We start from the raw sequence: 20,175 nt of genomic DNA, 5'->3' as shown, positions 1-20,175 counted from the left end.
ACGTTCTATCAAATTAGCATGAAGATTTTCTAGGGTTGAATTCTCTTCGATTAAAGATTAATTGACCAAATATCACATAAAGTGTTGAATCTGGGTGGTTGTTTCAAAATGCCCTTTTTCATATCCATGTTCACAGTTAAATTACAGTTGAAAGCGTAGCTGGGTGTCACAGTATTATTTTTCTTGAAGTCGACGTGCAAACAGCAAATACAATTTGATAAAATCAGAAATGCAATTTTAGAGCTATGACTTGTTACTAAATGGTATGTGTAAACATAATTTAAGTGTGTGGCATGAATGCTCGAGTTAGTTTGGATAAATAAAAAATAACCTTCAGGCAAACATGCAATAAACATTGAAGGTCTTTGCTAATTAACACCTAAAAAGGTCAACTTTTGACATTATTCCTAAAGAAACTAAACAAAATATCAGCCAAAGATTTTGCCCCAAAAAAAAAAAAAAAAAAAAAAAACTTGTCTGAACCGTGTTCTTATGCTTTATCTGATGAAATGAAATAATTACACCATAAGTATCCTGTCTGGCCACACATTAATTACATTTTAAATGGCACATTTTTGGAACATATAAGATGAGTTAATTTTAAATACTATATGTTTTTACAATTTCAAAACTTCTTTTTTTATTTTAGTTGAATATAAGTCTGTGCAAGTCAACTGAAAAACAAATATGCTTGCCAGATGGAAAGAATGAAATTGGGGTTGGAAACAAAAATTATATGTTGTTGAACTTCCTTTTAAGTAAACATATCCATCCTCTTTTTGCAAATGTTTTTCTTTTTATAAAATCGTAAAATAGAAATAAAATGGTATTTCTTAAATATGTCCTCTATAAATCAGAATAATGTTGAAAAGATAATTTATTTCAGTAACTGAATTCACTAAATGAAACCCTTTACATTGATTAATTAAACCAAGAATGATGTTTTCAAGGTTTCATTTATGTTATTTATAATGATTTTCCACTCACAGCTAATGAAAACCCAACATTTTAGATTAGCACATAATTTTAATAGACATATGAGCTTAATAATGGTTATTTCCTATCTAATGGTTGTAATCTTACAAATAATTTTCATTGGTGCCTATATTATAGTGCATTGACTATGACTGTAGCACATATTTATCAAAAAAGTTGTCTTTTTTAAAAGGTTCGTAACATTTGTGGCTCTAAACATTTTATTAAGCTTGTCTGAAGATAAAAGTGGCTCTTTGGATTGTAAAGGTTGCAGACCCTTGATCTAGATGTATGAAGAACACAGGAAAATGATTTCACATGTAGATCTAAACAAATAAAGAGCACAATTTTCTGCATCTACATTAGTGTTGCCACTGTCCTCTTGGATAACTCCTAAATAGAGTCTTTTCTTTTCACTATTGCAGTTCTGCTGCCTTCGAAGGCTGAACCCGCATTGTGCAAGCTTGTCTTGAAAAGTCAGATCCAGAAAAATGGCAAAAAGAGGATAGCAGAAACCTGTTTAGGTTATTAATCGATGTATGGTTTGAACAAATTAGTTGTGAAACTGGAAATGTTGGGCATGAAATGATCCAATCTAAAACGCAACAAAATGGAGATTTGGAGAAATGTTCAGAACTTGCAGCAAAAACAGCAACAACAAAAGTACCAGCAAAACCCCTAAAGTCAGTGTTGGAACGTTTTGCCTTCTAAGACAGAAATGCAGATCAAAAACTCATGATGTGCATGATTTGGTGCTCACTCAGTAGTGTCTGTATCATTCAGTATCACAGCAAATATGTGCAACAATTTGCAATTTAAACCTTGGGTTATCTCTGAGCAACTAATGCAGAAATCAATCGGACTTTACGGAATGCATTTTTACCAAAACATCATAGAAAGTCTCACTTTTTGTAAAGAGTAGCTCTCAAATGTCAGCATGCTTTAATTGGACAAAAAAATATATTTCAATGTAACTATTACTTTGTACTAGACTGATCTATTTTAGAATGTAGTTCTATTTTTGTATTTTTTTTTTTTTTTTTTTACAAAATTGTGGAAATACACTAATTTTTTTTTTTACATAATATCTTACCTTTAGATAAATACTTTGTTGTTTATTTTGGACAAAGTTTCAACCAAAGGGGGTTAAGGGAAATAGTTATGTCCAAGGTAAGTTCCTGTTCTCAGAGTGCAATGAATCCAGTTTTTTCCAAACCTAATGAAGAATAATTTTCAAAATAATCAACTACATTTTTTATTTTTATTTTAAAGAACCTTAGTTTTTTCACCTGCTCTTCTTTTTCTCCCTAGTTCTAAAATAACTTATAGTGCCTTTCTCCTGAGAGAGACTTTTATTGACTTTGTTCCTTTTGATCCGTTCTAACCTCAATATAAACTATGTTTTTGTTAAAAGGTTGGTAAAGGGTGTAAATAAAAAAAGTTAAATTCAGTTTAATTTAATTTTATCTATATTGAATTAATTCACAACAGATGTTATATTAAGGCACTTTACAAAGTAAAATTCAATCATATTACCCAGACAGATTGGTCAAAAAGTTCCCTATCTAAGGAAACCCAGCAGATTGCATCAAGTCTCTGACAAGCAGCATTCACTCCTCCTGAAAGAGCATAGAGCCACAGTGGACAGTCATCTGCATTGTCCATGGCTTTGCAGCAATCCCTCATACTGAACAAGTATGAAGCGACAGTGGAGAGGAAAACTCCCCATTAACAGGAAGGAAAAACCTCCAGCAGAACCAGGCTCAGAGTGAACGGTAATCTGCCTCGACCGACTGGGGGTTAGAGAAGACAGAGCAGAGACACAAAAGAAAAAAGCAAAGAAGCACAGAAGCACACACTTAATCCAGGAATCCATTCTATGCTATAAGGGAATGGCAGATGATCTGCCTCCCCTGGATGGTGTCACGACCAACAGAATGCCAGACCAGGTGTACCTACTATAAAAGAGAAAGAAGACAAAGAACAAAGTTTAGGTTAAAAGTTGTAAATAACAACAAACAATGCAAAGTTGGGGAACAGTAGGAGAACTCAGCAGTGAGAAAAATAGTTAAGTGTGAAGTGTAAAGAAATCCGTTCTGAGACAGCTAAATTTTATTTATGATACTTCAGTGTAATATATTAAGCAGGTGCACATTTGTGCAGCCAGCCTTCCACTCTTTCCCAATAACAGATTTGCCTGTCTTTGTCTTGGCGACTAATAGAGGATGCATATCACATTAAAAGTGTCAAAATAAACTTCTGAGATTGTGTACCGTGGTGTAAATTTTGCATGACAAAAACAAAGGACCATGTGCACTGTGTATTATGTATTACCCTTTGACAAATGTCTGTTTCGGTCTTTGTCAGTGTTTAGTTATTGAAGAAAACTCCATTAAATGTGCATCCACCCCAAGCTAACAACATGTTCGCAGAGGGAGAGATGAATACACCAGCACTTCACTTCTCTTGACTCCGTGCTTTTATCTGAACAGGGAGTTGGTGTTTTTCTCTGCAGAGCTTGCCGACAAGCGCGGCAAACAAACACTGTGGCTCAGGATCTGGAGGACTTGTTGACTTCCTGAGCCTTTAGCTCTAAATTCACGCTGCGCTGTGTCAGATTCCCTCTGATTCATCATGTATTTGCATATTTTGAAATTATCTCTCCTTTTGTTGGAACTCTCAGGGGAATTTGCATTCCAGTGAGTCATCTCAGTCTTTCTAAAGGGGGAATGCAGCTGAGGGCCAAAGCAGAAATTGCAGCTAAAATCTGTGTCTTGCAGTTGTTGAGGCTGATGAGAAGCTGCCTCTGTCCCTGGAATTGTATAGAATACTCTGTCCTGGTGGCCAAGTTTTAGATAAGGGAATTATAGCCTGAGATGTTGTATCACTTTACCAATGCTGGCATTGACTTAAATCATGCAAGGCTTGTACACATCACACTTTGTTCGCTCACCATTGGAAAATCCTAATATGTCTCACTGTAAGGAGTAAGATGAAAGGCTGTAGAACATCGGATCACATCAGAATCCCTTCCTAAACATGTGACAGAGATAACAGTCCAGCGGAGAATGAAAAGCAAGTTGTAGCTTAGCTCCTTTGTCTGATTCATATTCTGAGAGGCGATTAAGGATGAAGAAAAGAAGATAAGCTGCGGATGCACTCATTACTGGAAAAAAAAATTGCATTCTTTAGCTAATGTTAAGCCATGTTAATTTTAGCCCAATGTTTGTCACATTGCATATTTTTTTAGGAAATGCAACATTTCTTCAAGCTTTTATCATCTTTGGACATTAAGGAGTTAAATCAGCGGTCACTAACCACGATTCAAGCTCACGAGAAGGACTTTCTTAGGATTCTCTCAGCAAAGTATATGCGACACCGGAAAATGTTTGAACCCAGTTCAAGACAACCTATGTCTTCAAGCGAAACAAGCCAGACACACTGAACGTCGTTCAGAATCTCAGTAAGGTCTTCTGGGACAAATCTAATGGCACAGGATCTCGACTTTTTCAAACAGCGAAATATCTCTGGCCAAATAAGTTTAAGATAGTATTATACTAAGATAATTGGCTTATAAAGATAACGTCCAACGACACTTCTCTACAAAAGCGCTGGGTATTTTTTAACTGTCTTTATGACATAATTTTGTGTAACCGTCAGAGCTCCAAAGACCAATGATTAGGTTAGAAAGGTTTCACTTTCAGCTTCTAAGATGTGGAATAACCTGCCACTGCGAATTAGACAGTATTCCTCTCTCTAAGGGTTTAAATAACTTCTTAAAAGTATTTTTTTGCCTTAGCCTTTGACACCACTTTAATGCTCATCTACACTCTAGTTTGTTTTATTGTGTTGTTATATCTGTTTTATATATTTTTATTGTATAATTGCTGTTATACTAGGGCTGGGCGATATGGATAAAAAAATAAATCTCCGATTTTATCATACCAAATCCGATTAATCGATTTTTTTTTTCCTCCTTTTTGTTTCATAAAAAGAAATAAAAGAAATTACTTTAAAACCTTGCTTTTATGTCAAGCATTTCGTCAGGGAGTTGACCTGAATTCAAAGTGCAACTAAAAACAAGCTGTGAAACATGCTTGTAAAACAAGATGGCAGCCTTGCCATTATAAACAATGAAAATATAACAAAACATTTGTTAAAAAAAAAAAAGTACATGAAGTATTATGTTAAAAAAAGTTTCTACTTAACAATATTTTGACAATGCATTTGCCTAAACATATATTCAGCATCACATGCTGTTCTCTTCATGGAAACCCAATGAGTGTATTGGCAAAATAAAATCCAGATTTTCCAAAAATGAAATCTTAAAGAATTGTAAATTCGAATTAATCGATTAAATCGATTTATCGCCCAGCCCTATGTTATACTCTCACTCACTCACACACACACACACACACACACACACACACACACACACACACACACACACACACACACACACACACACACACACAGTCAAGCAGTGAACACAGTGTCTGACAGACAGTAACATGAGAGGAACCTAGACAAAGAAGATGGCTTGTAGACGCATTAGACTGCATTACTAGCACTTGATAAAGTTGGGCAGGTTTCTCATTTGACCTGGGAGCTGGATCGTGTGACTGCCTAGCAAATGCAGAGCACTCCTCAAAGCCCAGCCTGGGATGACACAACGTGAGTGGGTGCTATATGTGCATCACATAGGCGGAGGTTCCAATATTGGGTCAGTGCTTAGCTTGAAAATATACTTTACTTTTAGAACCATACAGGTGTGATAGCAGTGTTTGTACAAATGATTAAAGTTGAGTAAAGGTATGATATTTTTCAACAAAATAGCATCAGTTTTATATTTTTTTCTCTGTGTATTTCCATATGCATTGGTTCTATAAGTGTTTTACCCTCTAATGACCGCTGAAGACTCTGCTACACTGCACTAAGAGCAGGTATAGACAATGGATAAAAGGATGGATGAACTGATTGCAAGAGCCACTGTTGTGTTTGTGATGTTTTTATATTGCACTAGTGCAAAGAAAAGGTATTTGAATCCTGTTTTTGCTTCTTTATTTTGACACTTTCTGTCACAATAAGTTTTAGTGTTGGACACAAGTTAATACATAATGCAGTAATTCAAATCTATCTAAACCAAACTTTTCTTATGTGCAAAAAGTAATTGCTAACCTCCTCCCTCGCTAAATATTAAATATACTGTGATTAACCCCAATCTTGTTTGGAATGCTGAATTTAGGTTTAAATGCCCCGCTTAGGACTGAATGCTGATCAACATGGTTAAAAAGCCATTTTTAAAGCTTCAGTGACAGCCAATATTTACACTTTGAGAAAATATGGAACAGTGGCAATCCTTCCCAGGAGTGGGCGACCTACCAAAATGACCCTGGCCTTGTGCTTAGAGCAGTGAACTGAGCAAGACCCTTAGCCCAAGAATGCTCCCTGGGCGCTGTATGGCGGCATTCTATTGCTCCCTGGGAGACTGTTTAAATGCGGTGGACAAATTTTATTGAAACTTATTTTTTTCCATAACAAATAAAGATGATTATTATTATCATCGACTCATCCAGGACATCGTCAAATAATCTAGACAGTTGCTTTTTTCACATGGGGTGAAGTTGGGTCGGACAACTTTTCCCCTCAAGTACATTATTTGAAAACTTTTTTATGATTGTGTGATATTTCTATTGATTCGGTGATATAAAACATTTAAAAGCAAAATAAAGATGATGCGTGCGACGCATCCCTTGTGCTTCTTAAAGACTTCGAGGTGGTGCTGAAAATGTCCATGTGTGCCACTAAATAGGATTTAGATCCTGTTTTGATCAACTGTTACAGGTATGGATTTTTGTAAATGCTTACAAATTGCTATTAAAGCCTAATGTGAGCTAAATACTATACCATCCGTTGCGATTCAAGTAGTGTGAGATGTAATAAAAGAAAAAAAGTACAGAATCCACCCTCTGAATGGGGCATGCTCCTCTCTTGCTGTCCCAAGTGCTCATCTTTTTCATGTGTCTTTTTTTTTCTGTCTTGCAGTGCCGTCTTTCTGGGGGCTGGTAAACTCTGCCTGGAACCTGTGCTCCGTTGGGAAGAGGCAGTCACCGGTCAACATCGAAACCAGCCACATGATCTTCGACCCCTTCCTCAACCCCATAAAGCTGAACACAGGCGGACGCAAGGTAAACGCATGAATGCAAAGCCGAGCGCTATCTCTGCTGTCCGTTTGATGAATGCTCTGCCTTCTGCCGCTGCTGTTCTGTGTTATTTGTCCTCTCGGACGTGGCGCCATACGCTTTTTCCTCATGCTGTTGCGTCGGTTACCGTTTCACAGCCATTGTGGTTTGATCAGTTGTGAAGCCGAGATTGATGGGCTTGACTTCTGTTTTGTGCCGGCAGACAATGTGAGCTGTTTGTCTAAACAGCGCTCCCTTTGGAGATAAACTATGACACAATTCACCTATTTAAGAGCAGGCAGTAGTTGTGCTCCGGTTGAGGGGAAAGCTTAAAGTTGATCCTAAGGGCTTTGCAGATGGAATCCTGCAGCCTAACAGCAGATTAGTTGAGCATAGTGTGTATTATTTTCTCCTGTAAAGTGAAGCTCCAAAGACAGAAATCCGTTCCATTGTGGGCCATATGACAACAGCTAATTGGGGAGCCTCCACAGATGGGCTGCCTTCCAAAGTGCACACTTGCATGCTGAGATTAATGTTATGAGCAGTTTATGTTTGTCTTCCAGCTCAAGCTTGGCCCTGAGCAACATTAGAATGTATAGGACACAGTGCAGATAACCACCCATGGCACATTGCAGCTGTAAGCTTGCTTCATTTAACAGCTCTCAGAACAGACCCTTGCTGAGTCCTTGGGCTGCTATTTGATCAGTTTTTTGGTCTCATTAAGGAACTTTGCATTTTTAAGAATTCATTTGAGTGAAAATCTCTGATTAAACCAGTAAACTCGGAGTTTCTGACTTGAGTGAGGCAAGAATTAAACTGTGCTTTCTCCTTCAAGGACTGCACTCTGAGATGAGCTGCCCGGTGTTGCATCCAGAGTTGCGGTTTTAAGGTTTTCTGACTGCATTAGTAAGTCAGAGGCAAATGCAGCGTTTACGTCTCAATGTAACCACCTTGAAAGTGTCCTCATCAGATTAGATCATTTGCTGATTTGTTCGGGATCTCAGCAGTGAGCAACAGCTTGGAGACATTAGAATTTGTAATATTGTCTCTGCAGGGCCACGGCAGCAGTGGTCTGACATTTAAAAAGTTCATGTTAGCTAGTCAAAAACACACACCAGAAAACCAGAATTCAGATGAGAAATGCAATTATTTTAAATTGTTTTATGTCGGTAATTGCTAATTGAACTGTCTACGCTGCGGTCTCATGTGTCGGCTTTGGTTTGTAACTGATCATTTCTCTGCCCTTCCCATTTTTTTAACGGTAATTGTCATATAGACACATAGAAAGGTATAAAGCATGACTTTCCCTCTGCTTCTCTTTCCATCATTCTTTGAAAAGGTGACCACGCAGCCTTGGAATTATTTGCTGATGCTGTAATGCATAGCAATATGTTCACTAAACTGAGTTGCTGTCTAAATTATTTGTTCACCACATTCAGAAAAGAAAATGCAGGAGCCTGAGCACAGCAGGGCTCATTTTTAAATACACTGTTGTCTATTAATGTTCAGACATAAATCCAACTTGAAGGAGCACCCTAAACACAGGGCTGACATTTGTAGTTAAAAGAAACCTTCCCGTTTGGTCTCCTAACTTATCCCTCTTTTTTTTTCAATCTACTTTATTCCATTGAGCTCATGCTGCTTTGTTTTGATTATGTGCCTGACTTCCAGACTAGCATTCTTACACGTAAATAAAGCCTTTCATGAACATGGATTAAACATGGAGGAATATCAACCTTTATACTGTAAAAGGGATAACAAAAACATATCTTAACACCACAGACGACTGGGCTTGGGTTCTGGTATCATCTTGAAGATGACACCATATATATATATGCAAGATCACTGCATATATATATATATATATATATATATATATATATATATATATATATATATATATATATATATATATATATATATATATATATGGATGATTCATCTGGATGAGACGCTCATCCAGCATGATTGCTCTTAAAATTTGTTACAATTTGATGTAGAATTCTATAGAAAGGTACCACAGAACATCCAACACCTGTTCCCGGTGACATCTAGCGCTGTTGTCACACCTCGGAGGTGACCTTGGTGCAGTGCCACATCTCCCTTTGGCAAGCAGAGAAACGCGAGGTTGAGACCCAGCCTTCTTCGTTCTTCGAGTTGACGCAAGACCCGGAACAAGATCAAGGCATGTCTTGTCAGTTTATCTAAGGGTGTCTTCTTCAAAAACTGTTGCACTTAAAATGCCTTCCTCTAATTAAATTCTTTTTTTTTTCTTTTCTTTTTTAAACTCTTATGCAAAATCTTATGTTTGAGTTTCAAAGAAAGTAAGGTCTTGGCAATACTTTGTATACAGTTCAATCTTTACCAAGCTAACAGCACTTTGTATTTATCTTAAATTCACCATACGATCTACCTATTTAGATTTCATGTTTTTTTTTTTTTTTGGTTACTCAATCAATGATTAAAATATCCCAGTGTAATTACTAATAGATTAATAATAGACCCTTTAAAACCATATGAGACAAATATTTTATCAAAAAGACTCCCAAGATTTTAATGTGTGAAATATGGTTTAGACACCTTATGCATTTCTACATCTAAATTTGGGGACCTCCTTATCATTCCGTGTGCATGTTCAGTAGACTTGTTGAGGCCACAAGTGAAGCTTCATCCAATTGTGCTGTAGGTGAAGTCGCAAATATCTCAACAAGCACTGGAGCGGTGCAGGGAAATATCCATTGGTGTGTCGTTAGCATAACAAACAATGAAGCATTTTATCTAAACAGTAAATCCCCTACTTGAAAATAACAACTTGCTACTTACAGTGTGATCAGCCTTTAAATACACCACTCTACTTTAACTCCCCATTACCGCTCTCACAATCGGTTCTACAGCAACAACACCAGGGGTAATTTGGACACCCTGCTTGGTTTTTCACCGTTTTGCGTAGCAGCGTTACAAATGGTGGGTCCTTAATAACCAAAGGGGGAAGTTTTATAATTGTCTCAAGCTGCACGAGTAAACCAAGTTTTACTGATTTATTTAGCACAACTGTATATTCACTAGAGTATAATGATCCACATAAATCCTAGTGCGGTACTTTTTAAGGCTACACAATATATCACAAATATATCATCATTGCAATATCTGTGTACGCAATACAAATATTGCTAAGACTGTTTGGAGAGCAATAATTGTTGGTTAATATATTTCAAGTATTTCAAGTGGACACTGATGTATATTTCATCAGTTGGCTAGAGTCTCATGGCAATGCATGTTCACACCGAACGCAAAATATATTACTAAGAATGTTAGAGCTCTCTGAGTTTAGGAAGCACAAATTACAAAGGGAGGGAAAAAGAAAATGGGCACATATCACAGCTGACATCACCGTTACTATATTTTCTAACACTCTGCAGTCCTTCTTTTTTGTGTCATCATCGACAAGCGTTCTTGCATGACCTGGGTGTGGAGTGCTTGAGATAGTATCTTCTTCTGTCATGGCACTTTAATGAAAAGCAATAAAAACACAAGATCTTCTTCAGGATGAACGTGATGATTGCCTGTCACTGAAATAAACTTTTTCTGATCACATCCACCAGACTGTACATAGTTCAGTCCAACAAAAAAAAAGGAGTACCGCTACAACAGTCACAAAAGAACGTAACATTGTTTTCACAAATGAATTAGGTCTCTTTGCATCTGTAAGTGACACATATGTAATGTCCTGTAAGGGAAATATTTCTACTGGTCAGCTCCACCGGAGTTATGATTCAAATCCCTAAAAGGGATGTTTGATACAACAACTGAAGGTCATTTGTAAAATATTAATCCATCCATCAATTTTCTATAACCGCTTATCCATGCAGGATCGCTGGAGAGGGGGCTGGTGCCCATCTGAGAGGCGGGGTACACCCTAGACAGGTGGCCTGTCCATCACAATGTAAAATATTAACACAGGTTGTGATAAGCTTCTTGCCCATGATGGCTTATTAGGCTTTTTTTTTCTGATGGAGTCGTGTCAACTGATCCATAATTTCACCACGCCTAGTTTGAAACCCTGTTATTTACTGCTCTTCTGTGGCGCTGAATCATAGTAACCTTGACGAAGAACAGCTCACAGTGACACTCGCACGTATAAAAGGCCAACGATCGCACCTATCTATAAGAAACATGTCCTGGGTTTAAATTCCATTTTGGACTGTGTCCTCCTTCCTGTTTTCCTTTATCTCCGCCTCCTTTCCCTGCAGTGGCCTAAATGTAATCTGTTGTCTCTCCATCTCTCTGAGCACCTGAGCTGTCAGCCAGCGAACACCAAGCCGGCTTCACCTTGTCAGTGCTGATTCATCTCTGCTCTGTCTCTGGCTGTTTGGCAGCCAGTCAGCCTTGGCCAAACACGCTACAGAGACCGGTAAAGAGCTTCCGCTCAGGCTCGCTATGTCTCAACTCGCCACTTCGACACAGGGAGGGCTTAAGCCCACTTTTCGCTCCAGGGGGAAGCCGAGGAAAAGATTAACCCTCCCCAGCCCCCTTCCCATCATCCGCCAATACACAACACAATCATGAACATGGCTCAGGGAAGATGAACACTGCTTTTAATGGATTTCTGTGCCGCTCCGTATTATGGCTAATGAACAGTTAAAGGGAATTAAATTGACCTCCAAAGAGAAATTTTAATTAACGACACGGAGAAGTGTAAGACTCAATGCAATGGATTGAAGAAATCACAGTTATTAAAAAGGCACTATTAATTGAATATTTACTCTGCCATAGATGAGCTGCAATTACTTGAAGAGATTTTAATGTGTTTAATCACTCTGAAGCCTCACTGGTGGGAAAGGCGGGTTTCTGGACCTTTTTCATAGTGAAGTGCTTCCTTTAAATCTCAGTGCCGGTGAAACCAGAGTCATTTTATTTTGTCCCTTTTTCATTACCTCGAAAAACTAAGAATTCAGAAACATTCTTAACATTTGCAGCTGTGCTACAATCTCCAGGTTTTGTCACAGCAGTAATGAGAGATTGATCCAGCCTTGCTAACAGTCACAATTCCATGTTCAGTCATGCTTCATAACTGTCTGTTGCCAGAAGCTCTGACAGCCTTTCTTATTGCATTTCCTTTTCCTACCCCTGTGTTGTTTAACATATTGTTCTGCAGCCTTGATCAACCGGATGAGTATATCTCACAAGCAGACAGTTTGATCCGATGCCTCCCCGTGCTATCGTCAGCCATGTGTCTGAATCGTTACAGGTAACGTCAAGTTCAGCAGCAAACATTGGGCTCTTAGAAAACAGCTGTAGTGTTAAAGCGAGGGAACAGCCGCGTTCTTATGTTTCCCCCTCTTGTCAGGATCGCCCGAAACCGGCTAATCGGTTGCTGGAGCTCCTTCTGCTCACGGCTGCTTCATAGTGTAACGTTGTGTGAAGTTGGTCGGAGCCAGGTTCTTTCCCTGCTCATTTCAAGCTTCCGGAGTCATTTCTGAAACCTGTTTTGGCCACTTAAGTCCTTGTAATATTATCTTCAAATCCAGGCTTCTGTAATAGAGCTCATACGATATCTTGTGGTGTTCAGGATTTCAAAAAGGTGCAAATGGACATATGGATGGATGGAATATAAGAACTATTTAAGAAATGTACACCAGTTTAGGCAGTAATAGTACTCAGAATGTTCCTCTCTTTGTCCAAGCTGAGAGTGGAAAACTACCCTGGGTAAGACGGCTACTCAAAACCTGCCAACACCCCCTTACATCCAAAAACATCCCTTCTAAGAGCCTTCCTTTAACATGTTTTAAAATAATGCCTTTTTGGATTGGATACGGCGAATGCAACATTAAACCTTGCATTTACTCAACCATATGTGAAATGACATGACTTGATTCACCGCAACACCTCCACAACCCTCCCTCATGCCCCCACTACCAAATTTCTCCTGTGAAAACATGACATGAACTCATTTTACACTCATAATTCATTTATTTTCCTTTGTGGCAACCAAACCCATTAAAAGACCCATCAGACGCCCAAACAAGTCAACCTGCACCAACCGCAGAACTTAAGCGCTACGTGACTCTGACCTCATAAACAGAATAAAAACCGGCTTGCAAAATTCAGCCTGCTTCTAATCCATCGTTAAATTATTGCTGAAGACCAATGACACTGGACATGTACCAAGAAGATGTCAGTAATACTTGTCAAACCTATTTTCACCTAATGTCGTCGAATGAAATCAATATAATTCCGATTTGTAAATAAAACTGAGAAATTTATAATGTTTTGCTCCATCAATGTTGGTTTTTATTGCAGTATTTTCACTGCTTATATGTTAGATGGGGGAGAATAGAAAACCTATATTTTTTGGAGATCCTTTTACTATATTTCACAAATGCTAATAGATTTTTAGACTGGATTGCACCTGATTTTTTTTTTTTTTTCGTCTTTTAGCTTGTTATGTGAAAATGCTAAGCCTGCTTTATGACACAGATGTGACAAAGCGTTGCCATTGGTTCCTCTTTATCATGCTTTGTCAGACATGTACAGTAATAAAGATACGGCTGTCCCTGCAGCTTCTCAAACGGACCTCCTGTTAAAAAAAATACTGCCAAATGACTTGTCAAAAGTCAAAGGGATGGGAGGAATAGACAGCACCCCCATAGGTAGCGTTGGCAGTTCAGAGATTAAAATCACTTCTGCAATGCTTTGACATGGAGATAAGCTCGGATGTCAAAGAGCATCTCCCCAGGTTTTACCACCCACAGCTGAGCTAAAATAATTTGTTTTCCAGTCTGCACAGATCCCAACACCTGTGCTTCATCTCATTCAACTATGTTTTTTTTTTCCCTCCCCTGCTTGTCTGTGTGAGTTGCTGAATATGTTAACAGAATGAATACTTTCTGACTCTGGTGTGCTGCAGAAAGAAGTCAAAGTTTGGGGGGAAAATATAATGGGGAAAAAGTAGAAAATGGTAAGGATATATTGGTTTTGTTTTGTTTATATTGTGTCAGTAAACTCCAACTAGTAGCATAAAAAAAACAATTTATTAGATTGTAATTCCAACAAAAGGTCCAACAAAAATTATCTCTGAATCATGGGATTTTAGATTTTATTTATTTATTATCTCTTTTGGCTTTAACTATAGCTTAATAGCCTATTCTGTGGTGCAGTTAAATAATACTGAAAAGAAATGGCATATGAGGGCATAACTCAGTGGAACTCCAAAAATTGTCCTATGTGAGAAGAGTCAAAGTTCTTTAGGGCGTTTAAGCCTCTGTAATTGAGTGATGTTACCAAAACTATCTATAATGCTGCAGTGTAATATGGGAAATATGTATGGATGAGCGCTTGCAACAAAGGCTGCACAGACATCATTCCTGATTTAACCAGATTTTGAGCTCATATTTGAATGTTAAGAGATGAAGCAGCATGTATTATGAAGACTTTTATGTGAGCCCTACCCTTGCCCAGTGGTTACTCCTATGGACAGAATATAGGAACTCTGTTTAGTCTCGGAGGCACAGAGCAGCGATCAAGCCCGGGAAGAGATTATTAAACAAAGCCTGTTTCATCCCATTATTAGGCTTTTTTCTCGGCTCGCCAGCCATCAGCCACAAAAAACACAAAGTCGTTGTTTTGTTTAGTTAAAATGTGTTTAAAAGGAAACACAAAACTGCTCCTTTTAGTACTTCAGTTTCCCCACGTACTGTTTTTAGTTGTTGAGTTAAATTAGTCTTTACCCAAACGTGTCTGTCAAGTACGTTTTATTTTCACCAAAAGCATTTTATTTCCTCTTTGAAATTCTTCTTTTCAAACACGAATTTAGAGTGTGACAAGGTCACATTTTCACTCCTGTCGGTTACAAACGTTAGCTCATGTACACGGAAGAGTCAAAGGCCTGATTAGTCTCCAAACAAAAGCTTATGTCAGCAACAAAAGCCGGAGAGTGAATTACAAAAAGGCAAATATTCAATTATGCAAATTAATATTCAAATTACAGAGAGGATAGTCACGCTAAATCTGGGAAATTGATGCTGTGTTCCAGAAGAGAGCAGAGCCCCCGTACAGGAAAATGTGACATCACCTAATGGTGGCCTGCTCTCACGTATTGTAATTTCCTCCGCTACTCGTGGGCCTTGCTAAATTAGGGATGCTTCATGTGTCTCCCATTTCACAGCAAGGTGTATGTGGAGCGGTGCAGTTTGAGCCAACATGCAGAGCAACCATCCATCTGAATCTCAATTAGAAAGTGAACAACAGAGAGGCAGAAGGGCAGGGCAGTGGTGTATAAAGCGGGTTAGGGAATGAGCCGTCATTGTTGAGACGCAAGGTAAACCTAAACCACTTCTTTTCTGGCCGCCTCAAACCCTTTTGAACTTGTATAGAAATACAAATGTATCTATTCTAAAACACAAAATTAATCTTTTAGTAGAATAAATAGTGCAATCGTTGGAGATAGAAAGTAAACCATCGCACAGTTCCCAATTTAATGTAGGCGGTATTGTCACTGGTCATCGGGTCTTTCTGCAGGGTTGTTTCCATAAATAACAGACATCAGATTTAAAAATCCTAACGAAGCTGTTTCAATGGGTTTGGTCGTTTTTTAAAAAAAAGAAGTTCCTTTTAACTATTACTTTAATCTGTTGCTCTTTAATTAGCAATTAGATTATATTAAAAAAAAACTTAAATGGTGATACAATTTTCAGAGACCACTGGTGAGGGTCTTGGCATTCATTGTTCAATTTATACAGTCCTTTTCTAGCCATACTGACCACTCAGAGTGCTATACACTGTAACCACACTCACCCGATCGCACTCACTAATGCACGCACATTCATACAGGCATCTTGCTGTTAATTGTTATACAGCTCATGATGTTCCGGGCAGGGTGTTTTTTGTGTGTGTTGCACGTCACTCTCACTCCCGCTAATGAGTCTACGCTGCCGATACGCGGATACCAAATGCAGTAATCCGCTATAAAGAGAGACGACGAGGGCAAAAAGAAGTGCAAAGAAAACAACAGAAAGTGTTGCATCACTTTAATCTTAACAAAAAACAAAAAGGGCACATCGCACGTACTGGAGGACGAAATTAGCATTCCGTAATAGCACGGCCTCCGATGAAGCAACCTCCCTTCCACAACCCTAAAGTCAACAGTTTATTTCGCAAACAAACAAACAAGAAACGTGTAGCTGGGCATTTAAATGTATTGCAAGGGTTCCATTTTAGTTGGATAACATTATGCTGTTTAATGCATAAAAAAACATCTTTGGCAATCCAGAATGTTAAACGGAAGCCACTGTTAATGCATTGTGTGTTTGCAACCATTTTCACTACATGGGCATCCCGAACTGTATTGATGTTAAGTCGAGCAGAAAGGGCTGAGCTTTTGACATGTTGCTGTTTGAACTACAGATGTATCATTTTCCACAAATGTTAAAGTCTACATTAACACATGCTATGTTACTGCTTTTTAAGCGATGCAATGTTGATTTTCTGTTTAAAAAGGAATTTGATATAGCTTTCATGCTTTTTATTACCCATTAAATCAGCTTAAATGAAATGTCTGGAAAATGGGACAAATTTTTGCCCAATTACACAAATAATCGTCAGAATAATTGATAGAATTCTCAATTACTAAAACAATAATTATAATAGTTATAATTAAACCGTCCTTATTGAACAGAGTATCATCTTTTCTGTCTCAGCGCTTCACAAAAATACAAAGCTTTATTTCCAGCTATTGATTCCACTTTTGGAAAACACATGGAAAATATGCTCATTTCAAGCCGATATCTAAGACTTAAAAGATCAAAGCTGCCAGCTGACCAGCGCTGTGCAGATAGTTACTGCAGCAAAAGACGTTATAAAGGCAAATCAGGTCTAATCAGATGGGCTCAAATGCAATTGGATTTGAAAGACTCAATGCAGGTAGCAGGTAGCTTTGATTGTGATGGGAAATAGTTTTGTGGCAAACACAGAGCATGCCTTCTTGTCATCTGAGTTTAAAATTTGAGCAGTGAACAGTGGGATCGCTCTGTAGTGGTGGATAATGTAACAAGAGCATTTTAATTCAAACACCTTAGCGCACAAACTGAGGCCAGTAGGTCAGTTTCAGGAAAATAAAAAAATCTTTCAGAGGTGTGTGGAGGAGACTGAATTACTGGGGAAACATTTCTTTCAACTGGGTTTATATTTTGTCTTGGATCATGGGGTCCATGAGAAACCATGTATTTATTTTTAAAAACCCACTTACAAAAAAGTATATACAAAACATAAAAAAAAAATATATTTATAATGCATGATTTCAATGTCATACTCTTTTTGTATTCACTTATTTGAAAACCAATGTGATTTGTATTTTTTCCTCTTCTAGAATATTTGTTATTTTCTCAGTTAATGATTTGACCTTTCATCTGCTTGTGCAATCTTTTCCTTTGAAGCTATAAATGGAAATCTGTAATGGTATGAAGAGTTCAACCCATATGAAATAATTCAGTAAGTTTGTCTTTGTGCTAACACGGGGGAACATTCGGATTAGCAAATCAGCAATTAAAGAGCATCAAAATATCTATTAGCTGCTATTTGATCTCTATGGGTGTATGACGTGGAAATAACTGATTTTCAGCAAACCTCTTTATATTCTTGGATTTAAGCCCTAACTTGACTTTCTATGTATTTTTCTTTTAGTGTTTAGAGTGTTTTTCCCTCCTGGAGTTGGCTTTCCATTTGTTCCTGTTTGCTCAGCCTGGTTACAGGTACCGGATTAAAGGAGCCTCCTCTCTCTACTTTTGCTGTCGGGGTATTATAGTGGCGGGGAGAGATAGTGAGCGCATACAAGGTGTTAAATGTGCGCAGCAGGATGTGCCAAGATGACTCACAGAACAGTAGCAGTTGGTCATACTCCACTGTTATCCTGCAATCCTCTTGCAGAAGCACGCAGGCAGAGAAAGGTGGGTTACACTGAGCTCCATATTTGTTATGCTGGAAACTTTAACAGCTATGATTGCAAGCAGAAAAATCAGGAAGAATGGATCTCCACCACAACCAACATGATTTAGACTCACCTTTCACTGTATGTAAGCTAATTTCTCTCACTTTTAATGGGAAAAGACAACCCCAGGGTGTTTATTATCTCATTTAGTTTCACATGAGCGTATTTTATGGAAAGGAAAGGTCATCATTGTGTCCCAGGATTCCTTGCAGCTGCTCTTATGACACTAATTGTGCTCCCTGCAGTCAATGAGAAACTTGTTAAATGCATGTGGACAGGACTAAATGTGAGCAGGCACAACAGTATGTGCTTTTATCCTTTTTCTCATTTTACAAACATGGCAATTCTCGCTATGAAAATTATTGAAAACTTATCATTCAATTTTGATTTCAGCTCCCAACAATCACAAAAACAATGTCAACATTGATTTAAAAAATATATGTTTTTTTTATTGATTTGGCATGATCCACTTTGCAAGTATGTGCGCTTCTGCCCCTGTTCGAAAGCCGAAACCACGCGTATTCTGCAGCAGCTCTTCTTTAATGGGGCCTAGTACTATGACTTTATGAATTTCTACGCCTGTAGTAACTCTATCTGGTTGCAGACAAAAGGTTTCTGAATGAATTATCGCACCCTATTGGTTTATTGTATTAGATTTCTGTACATTTTGCTTTTGCTCTGTTTTTGGTCTACTGACTTTTACAGAAGCTGCGTCAGTTGTCGCCATTTTGTTTTGTGATAGTTCTGCAGATAGCACAACAATGTTCATCACGGCCAGTCTAAAATTATTTTCAGACTCGAGAAGGAGTAAGCAAACACTATCAGTACAAACATTCGGCATATATTGTTTTATTTGAAGATAAATATGTCTTTTTTTATGGTCATAGTATGTGACTAGAAAACACCTTAAGGTCTTTAAGGTGTTTTCCTTTTATTTAATCCTGTGTTTTATGCTTACTCTAGTCGGCCCATGTAGAAATCGCATTAAGCTGCTTGTGTCTGGGATGTTCTTTCAATTAAAGAAAATCTAATTGCAAAGTTAAACATTGACTACACTCAAATTTCCCTTTAAGTCATATTTGTGTAGATCCACCCAATCACCCAAAATACTCTGTCCTTATTGTTATTATATGGTGGTATTGTTTTTGTCTTTGTATGTGTTTCATAAAACCTGGTCACAATAATACCCAGTGCAGTTCTAATTTTGTTCACAACATGAGAGCCATGTTTGAGAAACGCAGAAGGTGCCCTTTAGTTTTAATATCAAAAAAAAAAGTTGAAAAGCAGGTACAGTCAAAGTCAAAGTAAGGTTTAAATAATGGTGAAATGATTAAAGGCAAAGAAAACATATGTCATAGGAACTGCAAATTGGATTTCTTTCTTAATGTTAACCTTTTATTTCCAACTTTGTGGTCTACTTGTATGATATGAGAACAATTTTACAAGTCTCCTGAGTCCATTTTCAGTTTACACATGCCAGAGTCTACATCACAGAAGTTTTATAATTTTCCAGAACCAACCAAACAAATTAGATTTGGTGGGATTTGGTGTCTCTTCAGCAAAAACATAAGGAGGGGAGAAGGAAAACCCACCACAGCTGAGTAGTGTATCCCTGTGTGAGCTTGATAAGGTTCCACAGCAGCTTCACAATGCAAGCAGTGAATCAAATCCATTTCATTTTCAAGAACAACCACATAACGCTATCTTTAATTTGCCTAGACTTATTCATGTTAGAAATCTTTTTACACTCTGACTCAGTGTGACTGTATCCAGCAAAAGAGCAGCTTTTCAGACATTGGTTGTGTGAGCGTCACTGATCTGTTTTCCTTGTTTCCTGCACAGCAAAAATAGTTGTATCATGCAACACAAATTGGTTGAAAATATGTTTTGTAATCTTTAACAAAGAACTAAATCCCTGCATTTTATCAATCATCTCTTAAGACTTTCTTGAACAAATTTAACTGGGTCATTGGTGCTGCGATTCTGCATCTAAATTCTTCCTGTGTGAGAGATATGCCTGAAATATAACCAAGACAG

At 37.9% G+C, this 20,175-nt stretch overlaps 1 protein-coding gene across 1 annotated transcript in view; it reads left to right on the top strand.

Moving 5' to 3' along the window:
* Window positions 1-20,175, top strand: part of ca10a (carbonic anhydrase Xa) — a 365,114-nt gene that overhangs the window by 139,417 nt on the left and 205,522 nt on the right. The window contains exon 3 of the mRNA XM_036142346.1: window positions 7,021-7,163. Coding sequence (XP_035998239.1) covers window positions 7,021-7,163 — 143 coding nt within the window. The remainder of the gene's footprint in view (window positions 1-7,020; window positions 7,164-20,175) is intronic.

Source organism: Fundulus heteroclitus, chromosome 10, assembly GCF_011125445.2.
Source record: "Fundulus heteroclitus isolate FHET01 chromosome 10, MU-UCD_Fhet_4.1, whole genome shotgun sequence".
Classification (NCBI taxonomy): Eukaryota; Metazoa; Chordata; class Actinopteri; order Cyprinodontiformes; family Fundulidae; genus Fundulus; species Fundulus heteroclitus.
This window is presented reverse-complemented; position numbering and strand designations above follow the sequence as displayed.